Below are 21,398 nucleotides of genomic sequence, written 5' to 3' on the forward strand. Positions count from 1 at the left end.
GGTTATTTGAACTTTAAAACGTCACGGTGTTGATAACAGCTTGTTGGTAACACTTTGGTGCTGATTTCATGCACATATCCGTCATAACAATAGACGGCCATTTTGTTTTCAAAGGATGAAATTTATTGTTGAGTTATTGTAGTATGTAGTTTTAAAGGAGTTATGTCAAGATATTTTAAGCAATTTTGCTGGTGTAGTTTTCTAAGTTTAGAAAAACACCAAAGAGGTAACAATAAACCGAAAAGGAACAAGGATGGTTAAGATTAGGCATGATTGAGAATTGCATACTTGAAAAACTTGGCCAAATTCTTAAGATGCGGTGTCTGTGATGTAGCTCCTTTAAGCCTGGTTTTCATATATTTATGTTGGGAAAGTCCCAGAAGCTCGGGGATTTCGCTGTTTCGCGACCGTCCCAGATTTTGCCAATTTATGTTTTCATATGTTGGGAATGATCGCAGAAATCTGGCAGACATCAGGTAAATAGAAACGTATGCTCCCAATTTTCCCTGTTTATCCCCAACCATCTCTGATGATCAGGGATGTCTATGATTTTGTGTTTTCATAAAGCCCCAGTCAAATAGTGCATGATAGTCGAACTATCATAGACTAAGTTAGGAGAATTAGAAATGCTGTGGGAACATGAGCTATTGGCCAGTGTTAAGCATTACTTTTTTGTTCTCTCAAACCTCTACTTAACAATATATGTCTTGAGGGTATCTATTAATTTGAGTTACAGTTTACATCAACCAAAGTACTGAGAAGCTTTTCATTTTGCTTTTTATTTTTAACGACACCAACCTTGAGGTTACCCAAGCAGTTGAGAGAGGTGTCAGAGCAACGTCAGCTTTCAAAGAGGCTGATCCTGTCATATTAGAGCATAAGTATAGATTAATTTTCTATAGTTATGACTATAGTATTTGTTGGCCTAATAGCTAGCACATTGGAAGGTGGATCAGGTGGTTTGGGTTTGAGCATTGTCCTGGACCAATGTGTTGTATTGTGTGTTCTGGAGCAAGACACTTTACTTCCATAGTGCCTCTCTAACCTTTAACTTAACCCAGCTATTCTGTTAAGTTTATCTATTCTGGAAATGATTGACTAAGAAAATGAAAATTAAGGTGATTGCATTAATTTATATGTACTTTGGTCACTTTTGAAGACCCCTTTGTTGAGTTTATTTATCCAATATCAAGCAAGGAAAATGAGTGCAACATTCAGACCTTTTCATTAACATTATTTTTCAGTGTTTTTTTTATTTTATTCTAGACAATGGTCAAGATTTGTGATAGTTTGAATTGCTTTTGTCACAGGTGCCATAAAGACTTACTTTAAAACCCTCAAGGCAAAATCAAAGCAGTTGTTAACCCATGTGAGGAATGAGGGACTACCTCAAGTGGCAAATAAGCAGGATGAAAGTGTAATAAATTCTAGGAGGAATCAAAGGGGTCACAATGTAAGTGAATAATGGTGTACTTGTCCTAAACAGAAAAAACAAGCATATTTGAAGCAACTGTATACTGACAACATATTACAGTAATCTACATGTGTGTTGAACATCAACCACAGAGCTGTGGTCTAACAGCACCCAGTGGCCCCTGGGGCCTTACTTTTGCTCTTGAGCGACTCAGTTATCTTAATTTTTTCATTTTAAACCAGTCACTGAGTGTACGTAGTAAAGTAAAATCAAAGTAATTCCAGATTTACTTTCGATACTCACTTGTAAGCTGCTTTAAAATAGTCTGTACTTATCACTGCAAAGTTTTATGATGAGCTGTACTGTGAAGTGCATATGAAGCTAGATATTGCTCCTTGCGGTTTGTTTAAATCAATTACTAACAAGACTACAACAGCCTTTTGTGTGATGTCACAAAAAAAGGTTAGGGCAGTCTGTGCACAAACTTGATTTAAGATGCTAAGAACTCATCCAGTTGGTGTGTTGTCAGTATATTCTGTAGAAATTTAGCTGTGGAGCTTGCTCTATCATTCTTTCAAATAAGCAAAGACCACCCAAAAGTATAGCCTGATCTACTAGCCTATGTCTAATAGATCAGGTTTTGAAGCCCAAGTAAGAAATTCCTTGCAGTTTTCATATTTTCTTAAAGTGAATTTGGCTCAAGATTGCTGTTTTTCAGTCACTTGGTTCTGTTGATCAGTCAACTTCTTAAGTTTTTTTTCAAAAAGAGAAGTCATGACTTGATTACTGTAGAAAAAGAAGGTATTTGGCATCAGTGTAAATAAATCAAGGTTTAATGTAACTTTGAACAATAATTTGTAAATGTCTATAGTTTTTTGAAGCCCCATAATTTTTGGCCGACCTTTCCTTTATTTCAATTAAATTGTTGCTTGTAACACTTTTTAATGAGAGTCTTATAGCTATAGCGTGATAGTTTGTTATTTCAATGGCATTATAATTGTAAAAAGATAGGCAAGAATTTTAAGTGTAATTGCAAATAAACAAGTGTCAATCTACTTTCATGTGTTGAATTTCTTTTTGACTACATGTATCTGTCCATACAGTGTATCTAATTTGGACTAACTGGCATTTTGTGTGAATGTATCTCGAGGTTTTAAGGGTATAAGCTGAAAATGTAACCATTAGCATCAATCTAATTAAACTGTGTTTGGTTTTCAAGACCAGGTCACAAAAAATATGGTTGATTGATTGATTGGTTGATTCATTAACTGTCTCGATTCCGTACACATAACTTTCAACTTTTATAGTGGAAAACCGATTGATCAGCTTTGCTCTTATGTTTCCCTTAAATTATATAAAACAAAGCTGATATTCCCAATCTGAGCAGTCGATACAGCTGATTCATATAAAAAATTAAAGCTAACTTTACGTCAAGCGTACACTCTGTATTTACGTTGTGTACGTAAAGCCGGCGTAAATCTCTAAAATACTCCATCTTTACGCTGTGTGTAAAGGTCTCTTAAAGAAGTCTCATTGCTCTAGCTTTACGTCAGTACGTAAAGGCCGCGTAAACCATGCCTTTACGAAATGTAAATATGGCGTAAAGCTGTGTAAAGTAGACCTTTACGTCAGCTTTACGATAACATTACGCTAACTTAAATGGCAGCTTTACACTAACCTTACGGCAAACTAAAGGCAGCGTAAATCTCTATTTTACACCAACTTTACGCTGTGCGTAAAGGTCTGTTAAAGAAGTCTCATTACTCCGGCTTTAAGTCAATGCGTAAAGGCCGCGTAAAGCGTGCCTTTACGAAATGTAAATGTGGCGTAAAGTTGTGTAAAGTAGACCTTTACGTCAGCTTTACGATAACATTACGCCAACTTAAATATGTTTCATGCTGTGGTTAATTGAGTCTTCAGTGGATTGTAGTTTACGTCTGGATTTGTCGGTTAAATATGTTTTTAGACTTACTTAAGTGTTAAGAAAAAGGAATGGAAATATTATATTACTTGAATCCATTTGATGCAAAAATCACAATAAGCTGGTTCATTATTTCTTATTCCTTTTAGCGGTCTAAGTACAATTCCTTTCACCTTCTTATTGTGGTTGCAAATTTCGCATGGAAGCAGATGTTCAGTTTCTGCAGCGATTAGAACTTGTTGTAGGTAAGCTATGTTTTTAATTATCAATCTGCTAGTTAAGGTAGAGAGTAAATTTCTCTAGTAAAAGTTAATCTCGTACAGTAATTCCTGGAAATTCCTGCTTCTTATACTTTTGATTATTCTCAGACTCGTTTTTTGGAACAAATTCTATGTCAAATTCACGATCAAGGAATATTTCTTAAATTTCAATTTAAGTCAATCAAATGAGGTCAGATCAAATAGCACCAAGGTTATAGGCAAGGCCAGTTTTTCTCCTGGTCCTTCTCGCCTTCATTTCCATCGTGTTAACATCTAAACACAGATTTTCGGTACTGTAGAAAAATTTTTTTCAGGCAAGTCTAACTTTCTCCTTTCCTTGGTTTTTCTTTTCTATTTTTGGTTCTTTTTTACCGTTGACCTCAGCTGCGCAGGTTTTTCGGCCAATATTTGGGGCATGTTTAACTCCACCCAACTTGTGCTGATTCTTTATGGCGTTCCATTTCCGCCAAAATTCAATGTTCTATTTTACATCGTACTTTCCACAATATTGTTTACATTTTGCGTTTGTCATTCGAGTTTGCACTGGCCATTCAACTTTTTTGCATTCAACATTCAACGTTTGTTTATGCAACATTTAAGTTATCGCTTTCGACATTAAACTTTTTAGAGGCAACAGTGTAGTTTTCGAATTCGACCCTCAAGTTCAGTGGAATCCACATTCATGTTTTCGCATCGAACATTTAGCATTTGTCCGTTAAGTTTTGGCCTCCGACCTCCGACTTTGGGTATTGTACTTACAAGTTTTCGCGTTCGATATTCAACTTTTCGAATTGGACTTTTACCCATTGGTCAGTGACAGAAGGAGATCGTGGGCGCAATCGCCCTGAGCCACCCCTGCTCAAACGGTAGACGATAGGGACAAGAGAATTCCCAGTTGAGTGGACTCGGGAGACCTTTCTCCACTCCTGGCCACCAGACCAGACTTCGCCAATAGGTCGAAGATGACCGAGTTCTTTAGTTTAGTGGGGCGCTTGTGACTTGTTTGCATCTCTTCAGCTAATTTAGCTTACATTTTCCCGAAATCGTATTATCATTCACAAGTGCTGTTAAACTTTGAATCAATTTGTGTCATCTTGAAAAATTTGATCCAGCAAACGTATGATGACAAGGCGTATTTGAATTCAACTGTCTTGGATATAATAAGTGCTATAGACAGATTTGGGGGATCTGGAGATCCATGTTTAGATTTCCAACCAATAGTTTTCAAGTTGGATTTTCTGCGAAGAATAGCTGTTAGTCTTGACGTGGATGAACTAGTCTCAGAATTGATTGGACAGGATGTTACATGATTACATGATGTTAATTGATTACAGGATGTTGGTAGAAATCGATCAAAGAAACCATAATATTATCTGCGCATATCAAGCTCCACTGCATAATAGAGGGACACGAGGAAGACCTTCCTACGAAATCAGCGAGGAACAGCTTCATTTTTTACTTCAGCGAGGGTTTAAAGTATGTGACATTAGTAAAATTCTTGGGGTGAGTGTCAGGACGGTTGAGAGGAGAATGTCAACATTTGGGTTGAGTGTATCAGGTTGATAGTGAGAAAATGAACCACTATAGGGACAATTTTGTGCAACTAAATAATAATAATTAGTCCTGGATTGATGCTATAAAAAAGCATTGTTTGATCCTGCTAATACTTAACCGGTAGTTACTAAAATTTTTTATTTCACTTTCTGGTAATACCTTTAGGTAGTTGTTGCACCAAACAGTTGTGATTAGATTTGCAAATTAAAATTTTCTCCTCCACTTGTTCCTAGAGATCCAGACCCATAAATAATGGATTACCTTTATAACATCGTTATCTTTATTGCTGTTGACCATCCACACTTCACAGATTTAGTGCTTTCTGCCAATAACTTTACTGAGAACAAGCTACAATGTCATGTATAGCCTCAGTCCTGAAGAATGTTATTATTGTCATGGCAGTTTTACACGTCTGCAGGCCCAGTACTAGTAAAACACAGAAATTGGGTGTGTAACAGAACAACTCCTGCCTCCTGCACTGTGAAGTCTTCAAGATTATGGAAAATATAAGAATATCATAGCCAGTTCTTGTAACTTATTTTTAAAATGTTAAATTTTAATAACATTAAGAATGAGATAGCAATAAAGAATAAAAATCTCTCTCTTTGCACTAAAAATTTAGGTCACTGTTCTGCCTAGCTTAAGATTTATGGCAAAATGGTACTAAAATAACGTTATTAGTAGTATTGTTATCATCATCATCTTTGTTGCCATTCATTACTCAACACTAAGACTGAAATTTATTTATCCTATTGCTTTGGTTCAGGTATGTTCAGTCCTATAGAAGACAGCCAATTGGATGAGCTCGTTCGAACTGCTTCAAGCCAGCATCCTGGAATGGGTTTACGAATGCTCAAAGGTTATTTACAGAGCAAAGGGTTTCGTATCCAGTGAGAAAGAATAAGATTATCCCTATTGCGAACAGATCCCATTGGTATCATGGAGAGATGGAAAAGTACCACCAGGAGGCGAAATTACAATGTTAGGTATCCACTCTCACTCTGGCACATAGATGGGAACCATAAGTTGATAAGGTACTGATAAAAATACCTGTTCTATAGTGTACATTGTCATAGTCTCTCAGTGATCTTGTGGGTGGAGCTGTAACTAACTGTCATGTATTGTTGAAGTTTAACACAATCAACCTTCTGCTATTGGACACCTGTAAATATACACACCTTTATGTCCTAAAAGCAAACACATGTTAACTGTGGCCACAACACCAGCTGATGCAAGGCTTTTTTTTAAACTGTTTTAAGTAGCATTTAGACATCGATCAAGATGGATAACTTTTCCCTTGTCCCCAATTTTTAACAAATGCTGGTAACACCAGACATGCTTAAGGTTACCCTTACGGGAGCATTGATTGCTTGTTTTTCACGCTTGTATGTAAACTATGTAAGATTTTTTTATTTATTTTTTTTAACAGATGGAGAATTGTTATCCATGGTGGAACTGATGGCTTTTCACGAATTCCAGTCTATTTGAAGGCCTCAAATGACAACAAAGCAAGCACTGTTCTTTCATGCTTTCCTGAAGCTGTATCAGAGTATGGCCTTCCATCTCGGGTCCGCTCTGATAAAGGAGGGGAGAATATAGATGTAGCAACCTATATGCTTACTAACATACAGCGAGGGCCAGGCAGGGGAAGTATGATTACAGGTACAGAGTACTGAATTATTCTTTTGGTCAGTTTATGAGTAGTCCGCATATTTCCTCAGGAATAGTGAAGTGCATTGTTCTCTCTCCCTGCATCTTTCCTTTCCTGCGTGGGATGATATTTATGCCTGCTCATGTTTCACTCACTCTACTATCCATGCAGAAATGTAGGGACTTATAGCTACTTGTAATCTATCTTTCCTTAGCTAGATGACTTTTTCTGGGTTTCTAAGGGATGGGATCTTGAATTCAGAATATACTTTAGATCCTGAAAAGGTTTCAAGAAAAGTTTCTACTTTTTGCATGAATATATAATGAAAAAGGTACTTGTGATCATGAACTAATCTTGAGGATTTCTAGGCAAGGAGAAATCATGCTGTTTAAATAGTATTATTTTACTATTAATAACTCACAAGTTTCATTTAGTTTAAAGGCCATTGTTTTCATGAATGCTTGTCTTAGTTGTTAAGTTTCAGCCTGGTGATTGCCCTCCCCTTGCCATGCTTCCAAAATCAAGTTGTTATTTGTTGAGTATGTTGGTAATTGAACAACTTGCTGAGCATAAACAAAATGCCTTTCATATGCTCCCCTGCTGTTGCTTACTATCAACAGTGATGTTTTTTTGTTCCACGCTAATATCACAGGTATGCAACTTACACTAGTCAAGGTTTATCATAAATCCATTTCGCTTGTTGATAAGCCTTAAGCAAAAACCATGTTGTACAACTGTAGGCCAAGCCCCCTATTTTTAAGCAATCAATCAGGTATGCTACTCGTAAAATACAATTACATTTGATTGATTGTAATATCGATGGGGTATGCTACACGTAGAACACAATTACATTTGATAAATTGTATTACTCCTGATAAATGATTTTAATTTATCCTGAAAGAGATGAGGGACTGAAACTCAATATGACTCTTAGTGTCTTTTGTTCTTCTGTTTACATTTAGGTATTCAACTCCAGATTGTTAGATAATGTTTTACGGTTAATGAAGTAAAATAACATTTTATCAATCTGTAAAGTTGTGTACTTTGCAATCACTAGGAAAGAGTACACACAATCAAAGGATTGAATGACTTTGGAGAGACGTATATGATGGTTGCCTTTGCCTCTTCTATGAACTCTTCTATACCCTGGAACACCAGTATGTCTTAAATGCATATGATGATTGTCACCTCTGGTGCCTACATTACATGTTCCTGCCTATCATCAACAGACATCTGAGTAATTGGAAAGATGCTTGGGTTCACCATCCATTACGTACAGAAAGAAACAAAACACCTATGCAGTTATGGATTAGTGGGCTGCAAGAGGCATGGGGATTTCTTGGTCCTGAAGGTGAAGTGTTCCAGGTATGAAACATGTTTGGTTTCACTTAATCAGCATTACTTGTGTCAAATAATATGCAAGAACTATGAACAACAATTTCTATCCTCATTCCAGCAGTGCATGATATTAGGGTTAATGCTTTGGCAGCAAGTATGTAACAAATTGCTTACTATTGTCATTAAATTGATTTTCTTTTTAGGGCGATTATAGCAACTATGGGATTGATTGGCAAGGTCCCATCCCAGAAAAATGCCCTGATTATGTTGAAGTTGCAGACACAAACTGTCCATTCACTGAGGAGGAAATGCATCTTCTACCACTAACAGACAATTTAACATACTTAGAGGGGGTTGAAGTATTCAGTGAAATCACCAACTTATTGTAAAAAGAAACACCATCAGGAGTTAGTGAAGAAATGAAACATGAACAAACAAAAAACAAACAAGTCATATGTTTATTTAAAGTAACAACAATTTTCACAAACTTCTTTTGATCTTTTGACATACAATGTTACATGTACAGAACTGGAACAATAAATTGCAACTTTTTCGATAATTATTTCACCACAAATTATTTCACTGTGTTGTTCAAATACAGATCCATACCTTTCAAATAGGTCCTTTGGTTTCAACTTTTAGAATCATTGTCACCATAAGAACCTCGAGAAGGTTTGCACCACTGTTGCAGTGTTTATTAAAACAGAAAAAAATTAAATTTTAACTACTGGTGTAACATGCCATAAAGAGATCCTTAAATACTGGTGAATGCCTTCCCACAATTATCACAACCTGCTTGAAGTGCAACCAGGAAGGTGTCCTTGTCTGGGAAATTTCTTGGCAAGGTGATGTTCTTTGTGCAAGTAGATGAAAAATGGAATCTACATCATCAAATTCAATCCTGATCCTCCCTAAACCAAAATCCGGTAAGCAGGGTGCCCCAGTAGCAAAGGTGAGGATTGACTTAAGAACATCTGGTGTTGCACCTAAAATAAACTTAGTCATGTGCTCCATGATGTCTTTTTCAGCATCACTCATCTCTGATGGAAACATCAGTATTCCCTCGACATCAGAACCCTAAATTTCCTTCTCTCCTGCCACAAACAGCTCTTTGAAAAGCTCAGGATGTAGCTGCATTCTGGACCCAAATTCCAGAGTGTGTAGCCCTTGCCTTAGTTGATCTAACAGTATTTTGGGCTTCCCGATGGCATCATGTATAATAAGGCTTTGAATGACTCGCATTTTGTTATCATTCTGAAAGATATCCAGAGAACATTCATAACTCAGCGATAAACCATTGACCTGCAAGTTGTAGTTTTACATGTAGTTATAACAAAATCATTAAGAAAGAGATTGCATCTCCCCCAGTGAGTTATGTGCACATACTCGTATATCCCTTTTGTTGGTGTTGTGCACCTCCCTAACATTTTAAGAGGCTGTCTCTCTTATTTCCACCCGGTCAATTTTTCGTGAAAAATAATTTTGCCTGAAACTCTGTCAACAGAAAGACTTTACTTACGAAAGAACTAAATTAGGTTTGGTTTGATTCGAAATAGTTTTCTGACTGCGCTAGGGGCCACAGTTATTTCCCAGTCCGTAGGGACCGTGGCAACGTCTCGAAAATTAAAAAATAGGCATATTTTGTAACATTGTAAAATATTTGATTCGCATAGTTAAGCCACCGAATTTGTATCAAATTGCTTAAAAACCTTTCTAGTTTGCCAAGAAAGTTAGAATTTTCCCTCTCAATATATCTGAAAAGGCGAATTTTAGCATATTCTGACCCCTATAAATCGCCATCGGCCGATGGCCGTAAATAACCTTGATTTAGACGCGGGATTTGGGACCTGGTTGACAACTCTATCCTACACAGCCGTTAAATTTAGACCTTTATAGGCAAATAAATGCAAAAGCCCCTGTACGTTTTCGATTTTTCAAAAGTTATGACCGTTTGAATCAGCACATGTACGAGCATTCGCGATTTCATCACCTACACCAAAATCGAACTACTGGAGCAGATTTCGTCATAAATACAACTTACCCGCTTTGCAGCCCGGCTTTATGGCTAACTTCAGTATTTTTGTAATAACCAAATTGCTGAAATCCATGACAACCTCAAGAAATTGCTCGGTTTTGCCTTCGAAAAGTACGCTGCATCCATCGTGATTCGGTCGTGGTATCAAAACAAATGGTCGGAATCATGGCCACATTTCGCAGTTAATTACCCATTTAATATCGCTTCCGAGGTGAAATTTTCCAGAATCAGAATATAAACTCTCCTTGTCTGGAAGCTGAGGGGGAAATGAAGGTTTTAGGCTTCTGAAGTGAAGAAATAATCGCTTAAATTTAGATCACGACGATCCTGTTCGATGTTGTACAGTTCTCTCAAAGGTCTGCACAAGAAGACCGCTGATAACTTGTGCCGTACGCTGTGTCGTATGATTTTGTCCTATCCCAATTTACACCTCAATGTAATATCTGGGGAGAAAATTGTGACTGAAAAGAATAAATGCTTTCAAGCTGGAGTTTGATATGATACAATTAATAAATTAATTTCAAATGTCCTGACCTTGGTTCTCTCGGTTCCGCGTCGATTGTGTCCACAGACCAGCAACTTGTCAATAGCCGGAGAAATCGGCTACAAACGTGATAAAAATTTTGACACATGCTTGGTATGAACAGATGTTATAAGTGTTGCTTCTGGCAAATTTTCAATTGTTTTTATAAAAAAATATCACTGTTTGCGACAAGCTGAACACACTTATCCCTGTTTTCGTTAAAAATGATTTTGACTTGACGAGCAAGGCTCAGTACGATGCCTATATCGTGTATCAGACACTGCTTGACTTGTCGTCAAACTATGTACTATCTTTCACTGATTTAGTTCTGAATTCTAAGTGAGTAAAGCACGACAAAATTTAATGTCACAGATATCATAAGCTTTGAGTATTACACTATAACAACGCCGTCAGAACTTGATATTGGGACTAAAGGAAGTTTGTACCTGTAGAAAATATTCTACACTTTCAGCAACTGTATAGGCCATTGTTTACATAAGTCTACTGTGAAACACACTGACAATCCTTAATCACGTCGGACAGTTTGTCTACGAGGGTCTGCTTTTTGTCTCTCAGTTTTACAGGGATCTCAAAATGACTACAGATGGCTCGCAACAAAACCACATTGAATTTCTGAAGTGTGTTACTGTGGTAACGTTCACAGAGATCATACGTGTCGTAGCACATTGAATGCGAGACTTTAATCTCTTTGTTAACTTTGTCTACCAGATCTTGTCTCTCGGAATTCTCCTGGACGCATTGGACATCTTCCTGCTCGTCCAGCGATATCAAGATCACACCCTGATCTTTACGTCCCATTGCTGCTAGCCGGGAGAAAAAGCTCTGAACTTGGCTCTTTGTCAACCACTGTTCTCTAGTGAACAAACGTGCATTTGATTCATTTTTCGCATTTCGCATGTCCACTGCAACTTGGGCGGGGTCTGCCTTTCGCCCAGCTCTTTCTCCAAGTGTAAACCGTGCCGTTAGGTATTCTTTTACATTCTCTGAAAATCTAACACTGCCCCTCGGTCTGCGTACGGCCCATCCTGTTCGTAGAGGCGAGAGGGGCGAAGTATCCCCAGGAGAAGTGAGTGGTATACTGGAATCAAACAAACAGCTCGAACACTCGATACCAGCGGTATCTATTGACGAGAACTTAAGGGCCCAGTCCCTTTTGATTACATCATACTGGCTTAACCTGCTGACTGTATGCTTTCCAACGTCCAGGTGGAGCTCTAGTTGCGAAAACGTTTCTTTCGAACACTTCAACACACCCAAGCACGGAGCATTCAAACAATGGCGTTGTACTCTCTGTTTCCTTGCTGTCCTTTGAACGACGCTTGACCACACGCTTTTCAGGAGGATCATAGAACCCTTGAGATTCTATGGTTTGAGGGGACGTTTCACCTTAGTGCTTGATATAAATCACGTCATATGGGATGTACTTCCCTTTACCGATGCCATAACATTTCCAAACTCTCAGACCGGTATCTCCATATTCGAAGTTGTGGAAGCTACTAAAATGCTCAATCTTATTTATACAGAGAGTGTTCTTTGATTCGTCGACTATGCTAACTGCAGCGGTTGTTCCCTTCACTGGGTGTTGCGTCAATGCATCTCTCATGTCCACGGCAGTTAAAACATCGTGCCCTTCGTTGCAGTAAGCGCGAATAGAGGACTTCATTGGGCAGAGGATGCGATCGCAAATGTCTTTACCAGACTGCGGCTCCGAGTAGAGATAACTATGAACTTCAACCCCAACTCCTTTTGCGACATCTCTCACAGCGGTTACTAGGGAGCTGTTATGATAGCAAACGGCTTCATCTGACCTCAGATGAACTTTCTGCAGCAAAGGATTCTTGACTTTCAGCTGCTTTAGAAGATCTTCGAGAATTGACGTAACTGCATACCAGTCCTGAGTACACTGATCAAAGAGGTGAGCGTACGAGATGACTTCCATCATCTCGTACGAGATGACTTCCATCATCATCATGAGAGCAGAGAAGCGTGTGTTGATGTGAGCATTTTTCCTGGAAATCTGGATCGTTTGGATCGCTGAGACCAAACTTACGACAGTGGTCGGGACATTCGCTCTCATCTTCCTGGCATTGACTCTGAAATTGGGTTTTGAGGTACCTCTTACCCTTGCTGAGGGCTCTTCGCAGTTCGTCGGCCACGTTCTTTGCGAGCCCAATCTGATCAAGCTCGTCCACTATTCGGAGGAGTTGCGCGAACCCCGCCGACCCATCAGCTGCTGTGTTATCCAAGCCGCTGAGGGACTTCTGTTGAGAGGCTTCCCTTACCTCGAGGATGCGAAATAGGGTTGAACGGCTCAGTGGTTCAAACTGCTCTTCTTCGCAGAACTGAAGGTACTGCTTGACCATTGTTGACCTTATGACTTTGCGAATGACATTTGGCATTGTGATCTTCTCGCCACTGCTGAGCCTCAGTTTCCTCGTACTAAATGACACGTCTTGATAAAAGTAGGGGCGGTTCGCGAAGTCTACGAAATGGTCAAGCTTTATTGGTGGCAGTCGAACTCGATGACATGGGGACTTTTCGACCAAATAACCTGGACCACATTCTCTTGCATGAGCTCTAGCGCGTCTAATTTGCCACTCGGTTAACTTTGCGTATGGCTCGTGGATTTTCTGAAGTGTCTTCACTGGATATCGCTACGGATACAGGCCATTTGGGTCATCAAGGTACTCGTGATGGCGTTGCTGTAGGCCTGCATCAACGGCACAAGGTCCATGTGGCTGGTCCCTTTATCGGGTGTGAAACAAGCCTGAAATAGCTCTTGTCCAGCTTTCGGCGCTATGACGTCACAAACGAGACTACAAGCTTCAGTAGCCTTGTCGATGCAAATCTCTTTCTCGTGTTCTTTTGCCTCCTCCCATGTACTTTTCAGCTGAAAGTTCAAAGGACTGACGCGGCCACCACCGGTTGCTAGTGGGTTCAGTTTCTCCATGACATCTGTAAACGCCGACATTGCAAACTCGCGTGTAATTTCAGCTGCCTCGTCGTCTCCAGAGCTCTGACTGTCGGTCCCAGATCTGCATCCTAGAGTCCAATCAGATGTAAAGGCATTCGCTTTCGGTCGAGGCGGCGTCGCAGCAGGCGTTGATGTGACCGTTGCAAGATTTATAGCTGCCATTCGTTTGGCGAGTCTGGGAGTTGAGAAAATCAAACAAAAATTAGAAGTCCTCCCGCCATGTGATTAACTGCATAGTGTGTGCACCACTGAAATTTTTGAGCGCATTGTTGCGAAAGTAGAATTTAGGTCATCTTCGTCAGTAATACGCACAAAAAATTCCGTTCTGTTCACAATCAGCATCACCGCGTGCAATTGTATGGTACATTATCAACCATTTTCTCTTTTAAAGTCGTCCAATTTAAGCCAAAACACTGTTTGTCATTTTTTCGAAAATTTTTCCCATTTTGGCCATGTACCAGTAAACATAACTTGCTTACTGCATCAGCAATGTTGCGCGAAATATTTTAGTGTGTGGCCTCGCCGAGGAAAACAATTTTGCTTGCATGCAACATTTCCATTGAACGTTTGTCCTTGAAAGTTCTCTAGGTGTCAATGCATATCATGGTCTGCTTTATTTATAGGATCAGGTAGCGTTATATCACCTATAAGGTTCGTCCTCTTGCTGGTTACTTTCAACGTAATGTTCTCCGCGAGTTTGATCTTGTGCAGCTTGTAACAAGACACACAGATTACTGAAAAGCACGAAATACAACAAAAATGCAAAATGATAATAAGCAGAGTAATAGTTATAGATAACAAATAAAAATAGTTGCACTATGATCACACGACCCCTGGGTACTATCTTAAAATTCCAATATGGGGTGTGCTGCAAAGGTTGTTAAACTCGACTCTAGGGATAAAAGGACGAAAATCGATGCCTCCTGGTTTCTATATCAATGACGCAAAAGGGCTTTGTGTAAATGTATAAACGTCAAAAACAGAAGGAATATTATCTTGCAACAGCGTAAACATTGGTGTCAAATAACTCTCCAAGTTTATTTATCTGGTATCTCGCCTTGCGTGTATGACATAAAAAAATGCTTTTGTAAACATGTAGATGTTGAGAGATAAGGTAGGGCTGAAAAACCCAATATATTACGCATTTTTCAGTACAGTTGCTGTTTCCCGATTATAAACATAATTGACTAACGTCACAATTTTGTAGTGTTGGAAACTTTGGCTGTAGATTTCAAGTTTGTTTCAAAGCATTGTTACAAGTCAAAGTGTGATTTAAGTTATCAAGTTGCACTGGCTGCCACATGGCCTCCATGTGGAACGACGGTACGTATCTTGCGAGGAAATCACAGCAGCTATTTTGTTTTATACTCACTTGCGTCCGAGCTTTGGCCCAGATGTTAATCAAATCCAAAATACTGCCGGAGTTCTGACATTTACCGCACCTCAATATATGTGTAGATCTTATCTTAATTTAAACCTTGGTCCACATTTCAGGACAATACCTTATTGGCAAGCTATAATTTACATAATCATACTTACGGGAACCTGTTGGAACGAGTTCTGAAAAGATAGCATTAACTTCCCTTGACATATCGAGATGAACGGCATTTCTAGTATTTAGCTGCTTTTTCCGGCCGTTGTACAGCGGGTACTGGCAAGTGCGACGTGGTCGCCAGTTTTTACCCATGTTTACTCTATGCTTTTCGCAGATCCAAAGTTCTTCAAGTTGATAGGGGGAAAGGTTGTGTGGCAACCCTGACCTGTTAACGATAAGCTCATATTCTTGTACCTTTCCTCTAAGCTGACCTAAGTGACATGCTTGTAGATGATCATTGATGTCACCTCTACATTCTGAGAACTTTATCAACCTCGCTGAAGACTCGCTACAGACTGAAGCCTTTCTGGTTTCGAAAAAGCACTTGCATGCCATACTACACTTGCAGGCCTTCCAGAAAAATAAAGGGCCAGCGGGTTCACCCACAATGGTCAATGCGGACCTCTGAGAAAACAGAACCACGGCTGTGCTCGATAGTGCAATCGTTCAGCCTTAAATTCCAAATTTTAGCCCCCAAACTTCGACATATAGACTTGTGGAGTTCTAGGACTGATTCTTGAAGAGAATGTAGCAGCGATCCAAAGTTTTAACAGGAAATTAAGCGCGAAGCATGGCTTTAGTTTTCGAGTTTAGTTCGCAACAACCAGTTAAAGAAGAGTGTCGATACACGCCGACCGCTGAGGTTTGGAGTTATTTGCTGGAGTTATCATTAAGTTCACCAGTTTGGGGAGCGAGGAACATCTGAAATCTCACATAAAGCCAAGGTGCGCCGAAGGTAAGCTGTATTTATGATGAAATCTGCTCCGGTGGTTCGATTTTAGGGTAGGTGAAAAAATCGCGAAAGCTCGTACAGTGTGCTGACTCAAACGGTCATAACTTTTGAAAAATCGAAAACGTACAGGGGTTTTTACATTTTTTTGCCTATAAAGGTCTAAACTTAACGGCTGTGTAGGATAGAGTTGTTAACCAGGTCCCAAATCCCAAAACTTAACGTCTAAATCAAGGTTATTTTCAACCATCGGCCGATGGAGATTTATAGGGGTCAGAATATGCTAAAATTCGCCTTTTCAGATATATTAGGGAGTTTAAGCAAATCACTACGGCTGGCGCTGCTACGGCTATCGTGGTTGACGAGGCTTGGGGAGAGTACGTCGCCGAAGCCCGCCAAAATTCAACTTTAAGCATAGTTAGTAGAGGGGACTCTACTAACTATGCTTTAAGCAACGCGAACTACAAACCTAGTACGGCTGAGAAGTGTAAAACCAATAAATTAAGCGTCTTCGCGGTTGTTTATTGCACGTCTAAAAACTCAAAATGACTTCGTTGAAAGGGACGAGGGATTCCAACGTTTGGAAAAAAAAATTGTAAGCGATCCTGTGCACAGTGAATGAATGGATTAAAATATTTGAGCTTACGTGTTGTAAAATTGCCAGTTTGGAGCTTATAAACACCAAAGCAAAGTTTCTACACGGTCCCTCATAACCCTCGTCATTCCTTGGCTTCAGCTATTTGAATTTCAAGTAGTCTTTGAGGTTTGAAAAGGAAAAGTTAGACTTTCTACCTACGCATTTCACTTTGCGTTCGCTGCGTTCTCCATGTGCACACTGCTTCGATCCTTCGACAAACCCGGCGGCAAAAATAAAGGCAGATTCACTCGGTAAGGGACAGCAAGCTTGATAAATATTCCCGATAAACTATTTTTAAAGATGTTAAGTGTATTTCAATAGTTAAAATTGCTCAGGAGAATGTATAAAGCGAAGAAAGAAGCGAGATAAGTTCACGTACCACAGACTACGCCGAAACCTTCCCACTCGCGTAGAAGGATTTCCCGCTACGGCTGAATGGGAACCACTGACATGCGCAATGACTCGTTTCTGGACAATTTTACTTCCGGTAGCCGTAGCAGCGCCAGCCGTAGCGATTTGCTTAAACTCCCTATTGAGAGGGCAAATTCTAACTTTCTTGGCAAACTAGAAAGGTTTTTAAGTAATGTGATATAAATTCAGTGGCTTAACTATGCGAATCAAATATTTTACAATGTTACAAAATACGCCTATTTTTCAATTTTCGAGACGTTGCGACGGTCCCAACAGACTGGGAAACAATTATGGCCCCTAACGCAGTCAGAAAATTATTTCAAAACAAACCAAATCTAATTTAGTTCTTTCCTAAGTAAAGTCTTTCTGTTGACAGAGTTTCAGGCAAAATTATTTTTGACGCGAAATTGACCGGGTGGAAATAAGAGAGACAGCCTCTTAAGGCCTCAAAAGAGACATCAATTTCAAAAAATCCAAAATAAAGACTCAAATTTTAGGTATTTTCAAGTTAGTTGTCTTTTTTTTTTTTTACCAATTTCATATGTAATTGGCCATGTCCAAGTCACCCTCCTATGTATCAAAATGAGGTTAAGTGCTCATCCTTTGATATCAAGATAGTGTGCAAGTTCTAAATACTTTTGTATTAATATTGTGTTAACACTGTTGTTAATTAATTTCATTAAAATTTGCAAACTCACACTTAATGTCATGGAAAGTCCACAGTCTGAGAGAACGCTATCTCATCTTTGTCAAGTTCAGAAACATCTTCAACTTTTGCAATCTTAAAAACAAACAAACCGTCAATCAAACCCTTTGTCTTTCAGATAAAAAGTTTTACATATGTTTTTGATACTGCCTTCACCCAGCGATAGTATTAGGCACCATATAGAATGTTGGAGTCCTTGATCAGACAGGTTTCAGACCTTTTGCCACATCTTCTAGCAAGCAATTAAAAATAGATGTACATGTATCTGTTTAAGAATGAGTAGATGATCAGTGTATGCAAGAAACACAAGTGCTGTCTTGTTCTTAACATAGTTGGTGTACCCCCAGAGGGAAGAGTCCATTTGCACTGTTTACAGATAGCTTGTAATGTAAAATATTTTAATTATCATGATGTTAAAATGTAGCTTTTGTTATCTCTTACCTTGGTTATGAAATGTTCCATCTGATATGAGCAGTCTTTAATAGTGACTCCTTCCATCACTTCATTTAAAGCACCTTTGGCCAGGTAATTATACACTCCTGGGCTAAATACAGGAAACCCAGGTCCTCCCTGTAACACACTGTGAACGATGATGGTCCCCACCAGCTTCATAACACCTGATGCTACAATATCCCAGTTATCAACTGGACTTCAATATGTGTAACCCTGAAAAAAGGCATCTGAAATTGCACTCAGTAGTTGAGTATAGAATTGACGGATGACCCCACCACTGTCTGCCGCTGCCTGTTCTCTATATATGATTCTTAGCATCTTTCTTGGGTCAAAATCTTGATCTTTATAGTAAGCCATAGCATCATTAAGAATATCCTCTTCATCTACCTTCACCTTTTCCTTTTGATCTGAAGAGAAATTTTTCTGAAGGTTTCTCAATTCAGCACTCAGGTTCTGAGTGTCACCACAGGTTCCTAGTGTTTCAGACGGTGAAGTCATCGAGTCATTTTTGTCATCATCAAGGATAGTTTTACTTGTTGCCTGTAGGAGTGACATAACAGCCTGATTGAATGATCCCTCCACTTGAAGACAGGCTTTCAAAAAATCGCGACTCTTATCAGGGAACATTTCTGAGGGGTGGTCAATTTGTGTTGGAACAGCTGAGATATCATATATCTTATTAGACGTTTTGTTGTGTAGTATCGTTGAGTATTTTTACAAGTTCTGCCGTATTTTGACAAGCCCGTGGGGCGAGTCAAAATACAAATAACGAGTACAAATACTCAGCAATACTAAACAACAAAACATCTAATAAGTTATTTATTATCCAACACGCCAAACTGGTATTTTAGTGCGGGCGAATTTCGCGGATGTTTATTTTCGGGGAGTGCGTGAAAGAAGTATGCGAAGCGGAACGGAATTGGCACGTTGTCGTGCTGCAGTTTCTATTTTGAAGAAATTTTCTGGTCGTCAAGCCGTTTTTGTTCGTTCGATTCATCTAATGAACTTTGATCTATATTTGCCAGCCATTCTGACTCTTCGTCGTCGGAAATAGGATTTAAATTGTCCGCCATTTGTTTTTTTTTTTCGTAACTACAATCCAATTCTTCACTTGCGCGATGCAAGAAAACCTGTTTAACCGGTACTACAATAGACGAATACAAATACCGCATGATATTTGTACTCGTCTATGGCGTTATTTGTACTCGTCTAGGTGTAGTTGGATAATAATTGACATGAGTACATGACACTAACTGGAGGTGCATAATCATAACAATGATCAAACCATCCCCGAGATATACAAATCAAAACAAGATTGTTGCTTTACTGGCCATAGCTACTGTGCACCATGTCATTGGTTTCATCCAAGTTACAGTGAATGTTATTTATTTACTGTATCAGTAGTCAAGTGTTATTTCAAGGATAATAATTGTATACATATTTCTTATCACATACAAATTCATTAGAAAAGCCAAAGGCAGGCACAATCAATCTGGAATCAGTGTCATCAACATTTACTTGCCCAAAGACCTCTAGCCTAATGCATGATTGTCCTCGAAATTTAAATCCCTTAAGACAACAACAGCAAACCTAGCTCATTTTATAATAGAAAGAAGAGAAACTTACCAGCTGTTGGAACGGCCTTCCCCACTGCATGACTCTTGGTGTTTTCCCCTGACTAGTGCTTAAGAATAAAAAATTAACTTCATGGGTTAAACTGTATTTTAAGATTCCGTACACCTGTGTAGAGCCATGTAAAAAGTAATCCCAAATACAGAATAGGGGATTGTTACTTTTTGCTTCCAGTTGAAAGATGTTTATTCTTTATTTTCATGCGTGGACTTCAAGTTCACCCCACTTCTAGGTTGATCTGAATAATCCCAAAAATTTATCATGAATACTAAAGTGCTGAATCTTATCCCTTTTGCAATACTGTACACACCTTTGTCCTGCTGCTGCTTCTGTGGCTGAGAATGCTGGAGCATTATGGGAGGTTCCTAGTTTCTGTCATTGTCTATAACAACAAAATGTAATTGAAGGAATTTTCAGTTCTTTCTGACATTTTCAGAACTCTCCTTCAAATATAAGATAACAGAATTCAAGAATTCACTAAATTATACTTTCAAGTCTAAGATACAAAGAGTGTGGATCATACACTGTACTGACCAGCACTGAACTCAAAAACATCTTCAGGCTGCTTGGTCTCTCCTTCCTGGTGAGTTTCCTGATGCTGCTGCATATCCGTCATCATGATAGCAGCACCACAGATAAAACAGTTAATCATAGGGACATCACTGTCAGCCTAAAGAGTCATTTAGAAAGGTATAGGCAAAACAACAAAAATACATGTAAGCAGTAGTTATAAATGCCTGCATAATTGAAGGTATGCAATGTAACTCATGTTCAACTGTTCTTCAACTAGTTTGTTTAAGGATTTCCTTTGTTCTGATAAATGGTTATGAACATGAGACAAAGAAAAATTAAAAAAAAAAAAACACATTTCGTCTGATATCATAAAAAACACACAGATACTACTTTAAAACTAAGAAGTAATGGAGCCTGATATATATTCCAGACTGAATTTAATATACTGCGCACATAAAAGAACCCAATAGCAGGATAAAACAACCTTGTTGTTTAATTTAAGCAAACATGTACAAATACTCTTACTGGTGAATTCAAACAAATAATTTTTTAAATAATCATTATAAATTATCAACAATGAGCTTCTAATTAATCACCATACAACTACTTTAAATACAACCAATCGAACAAGAAATAGAGCAAAAAGAGTCACTGGCATTACTACTGTTGTAGCGGGTAATTTCTAATAATCCAACTTACATCTCTTTCTTCTCCACTTTTGTCATCAAGCTCAATGTCCTTTTGAAGAGGTCGTATGAAAATTTTTGCTTGGCCACATAACTCCTTCAGCCTTTGAGGTGTGTGTGGGGGAAGAATTCTATGGAATCCTGCATCCTCCCCATTACCTCTCTGAAACAACAGCAAGTCAAAACCCCCGACCTCACTCAATTGAGGAAATCGTTGGATGATTCCATTAAACACAGAGCTTTTGTTATACCCAAAGGTAATACTGGCATCACCCAAGCCGGCATTTGCTAGTGCCGTTCTTTCTTTCACGGAAATTGGTGGACGTTCGACCCCTTCCTTAGCAG

General features: G+C 38.8%; 1 protein-coding gene and 1 pseudogene across 5 annotated transcripts in view; one reads left to right on the forward strand and one right to left on the reverse strand.

Moving 5' to 3' along the window:
* The first annotated feature begins 11 nt into the window (after positions 1-11).
* Positions 12-8,697, forward strand: LOC111319769 (uncharacterized; annotated as a pseudogene). The gene is made up of 7 exons (XR_015989612.1): positions 12-1,453; positions 3,485-3,580; positions 4,930-5,153; positions 5,916-6,183; positions 6,579-6,811; positions 7,858-8,165; positions 8,342-8,697. The product of XR_015989612.1 is annotated as an uncharacterized LOC111319769 (transcript).
* LOC148726869 (uncharacterized) overlaps positions 5,412-21,398 on the reverse strand; it is a 16,612-nt gene continuing 625 nt past the window's right edge. Inside the window, exons 1-6 of one of the 4 annotated variants that reach the window (XM_088727982.1) lie at positions 21,067-21,398; positions 20,165-20,524; positions 19,849-19,906; positions 18,211-18,762; positions 6,200-6,311; positions 5,412-5,636 (exon numbers count right to left, since the gene is read on the reverse strand). The exon at positions 21,067-21,398 is cut by the window's right edge and continues 625 nt beyond it. In XM_088727982.1, the coding sequence (XP_088584108.1) occupies positions 20,372-20,524; positions 21,067-21,398 (485 nt within the window). In that variant the 3' untranslated portion in view covers positions 5,412-5,636; positions 6,200-6,311; positions 18,211-18,762; positions 19,849-19,906; positions 20,165-20,371. Of the gene's footprint in view, positions 5,637-6,199; positions 6,312-8,575; positions 9,393-17,761; positions 17,845-18,210; positions 18,763-19,848; positions 19,907-20,164; positions 20,525-21,066 lie in introns of those variants that run through there. The other 3 variants (XM_088727979.1, XM_088727983.1, XM_088727981.1) reach the window with 3 other exon arrangements.

This window comes from Stylophora pistillata, chromosome 7 (genome assembly GCF_964205215.1).
Source record: "Stylophora pistillata chromosome 7, jaStyPist1.2, whole genome shotgun sequence".
Lineage (NCBI taxonomy): Eukaryota > Metazoa > Cnidaria > Anthozoa > Scleractinia > Pocilloporidae > Stylophora > Stylophora pistillata.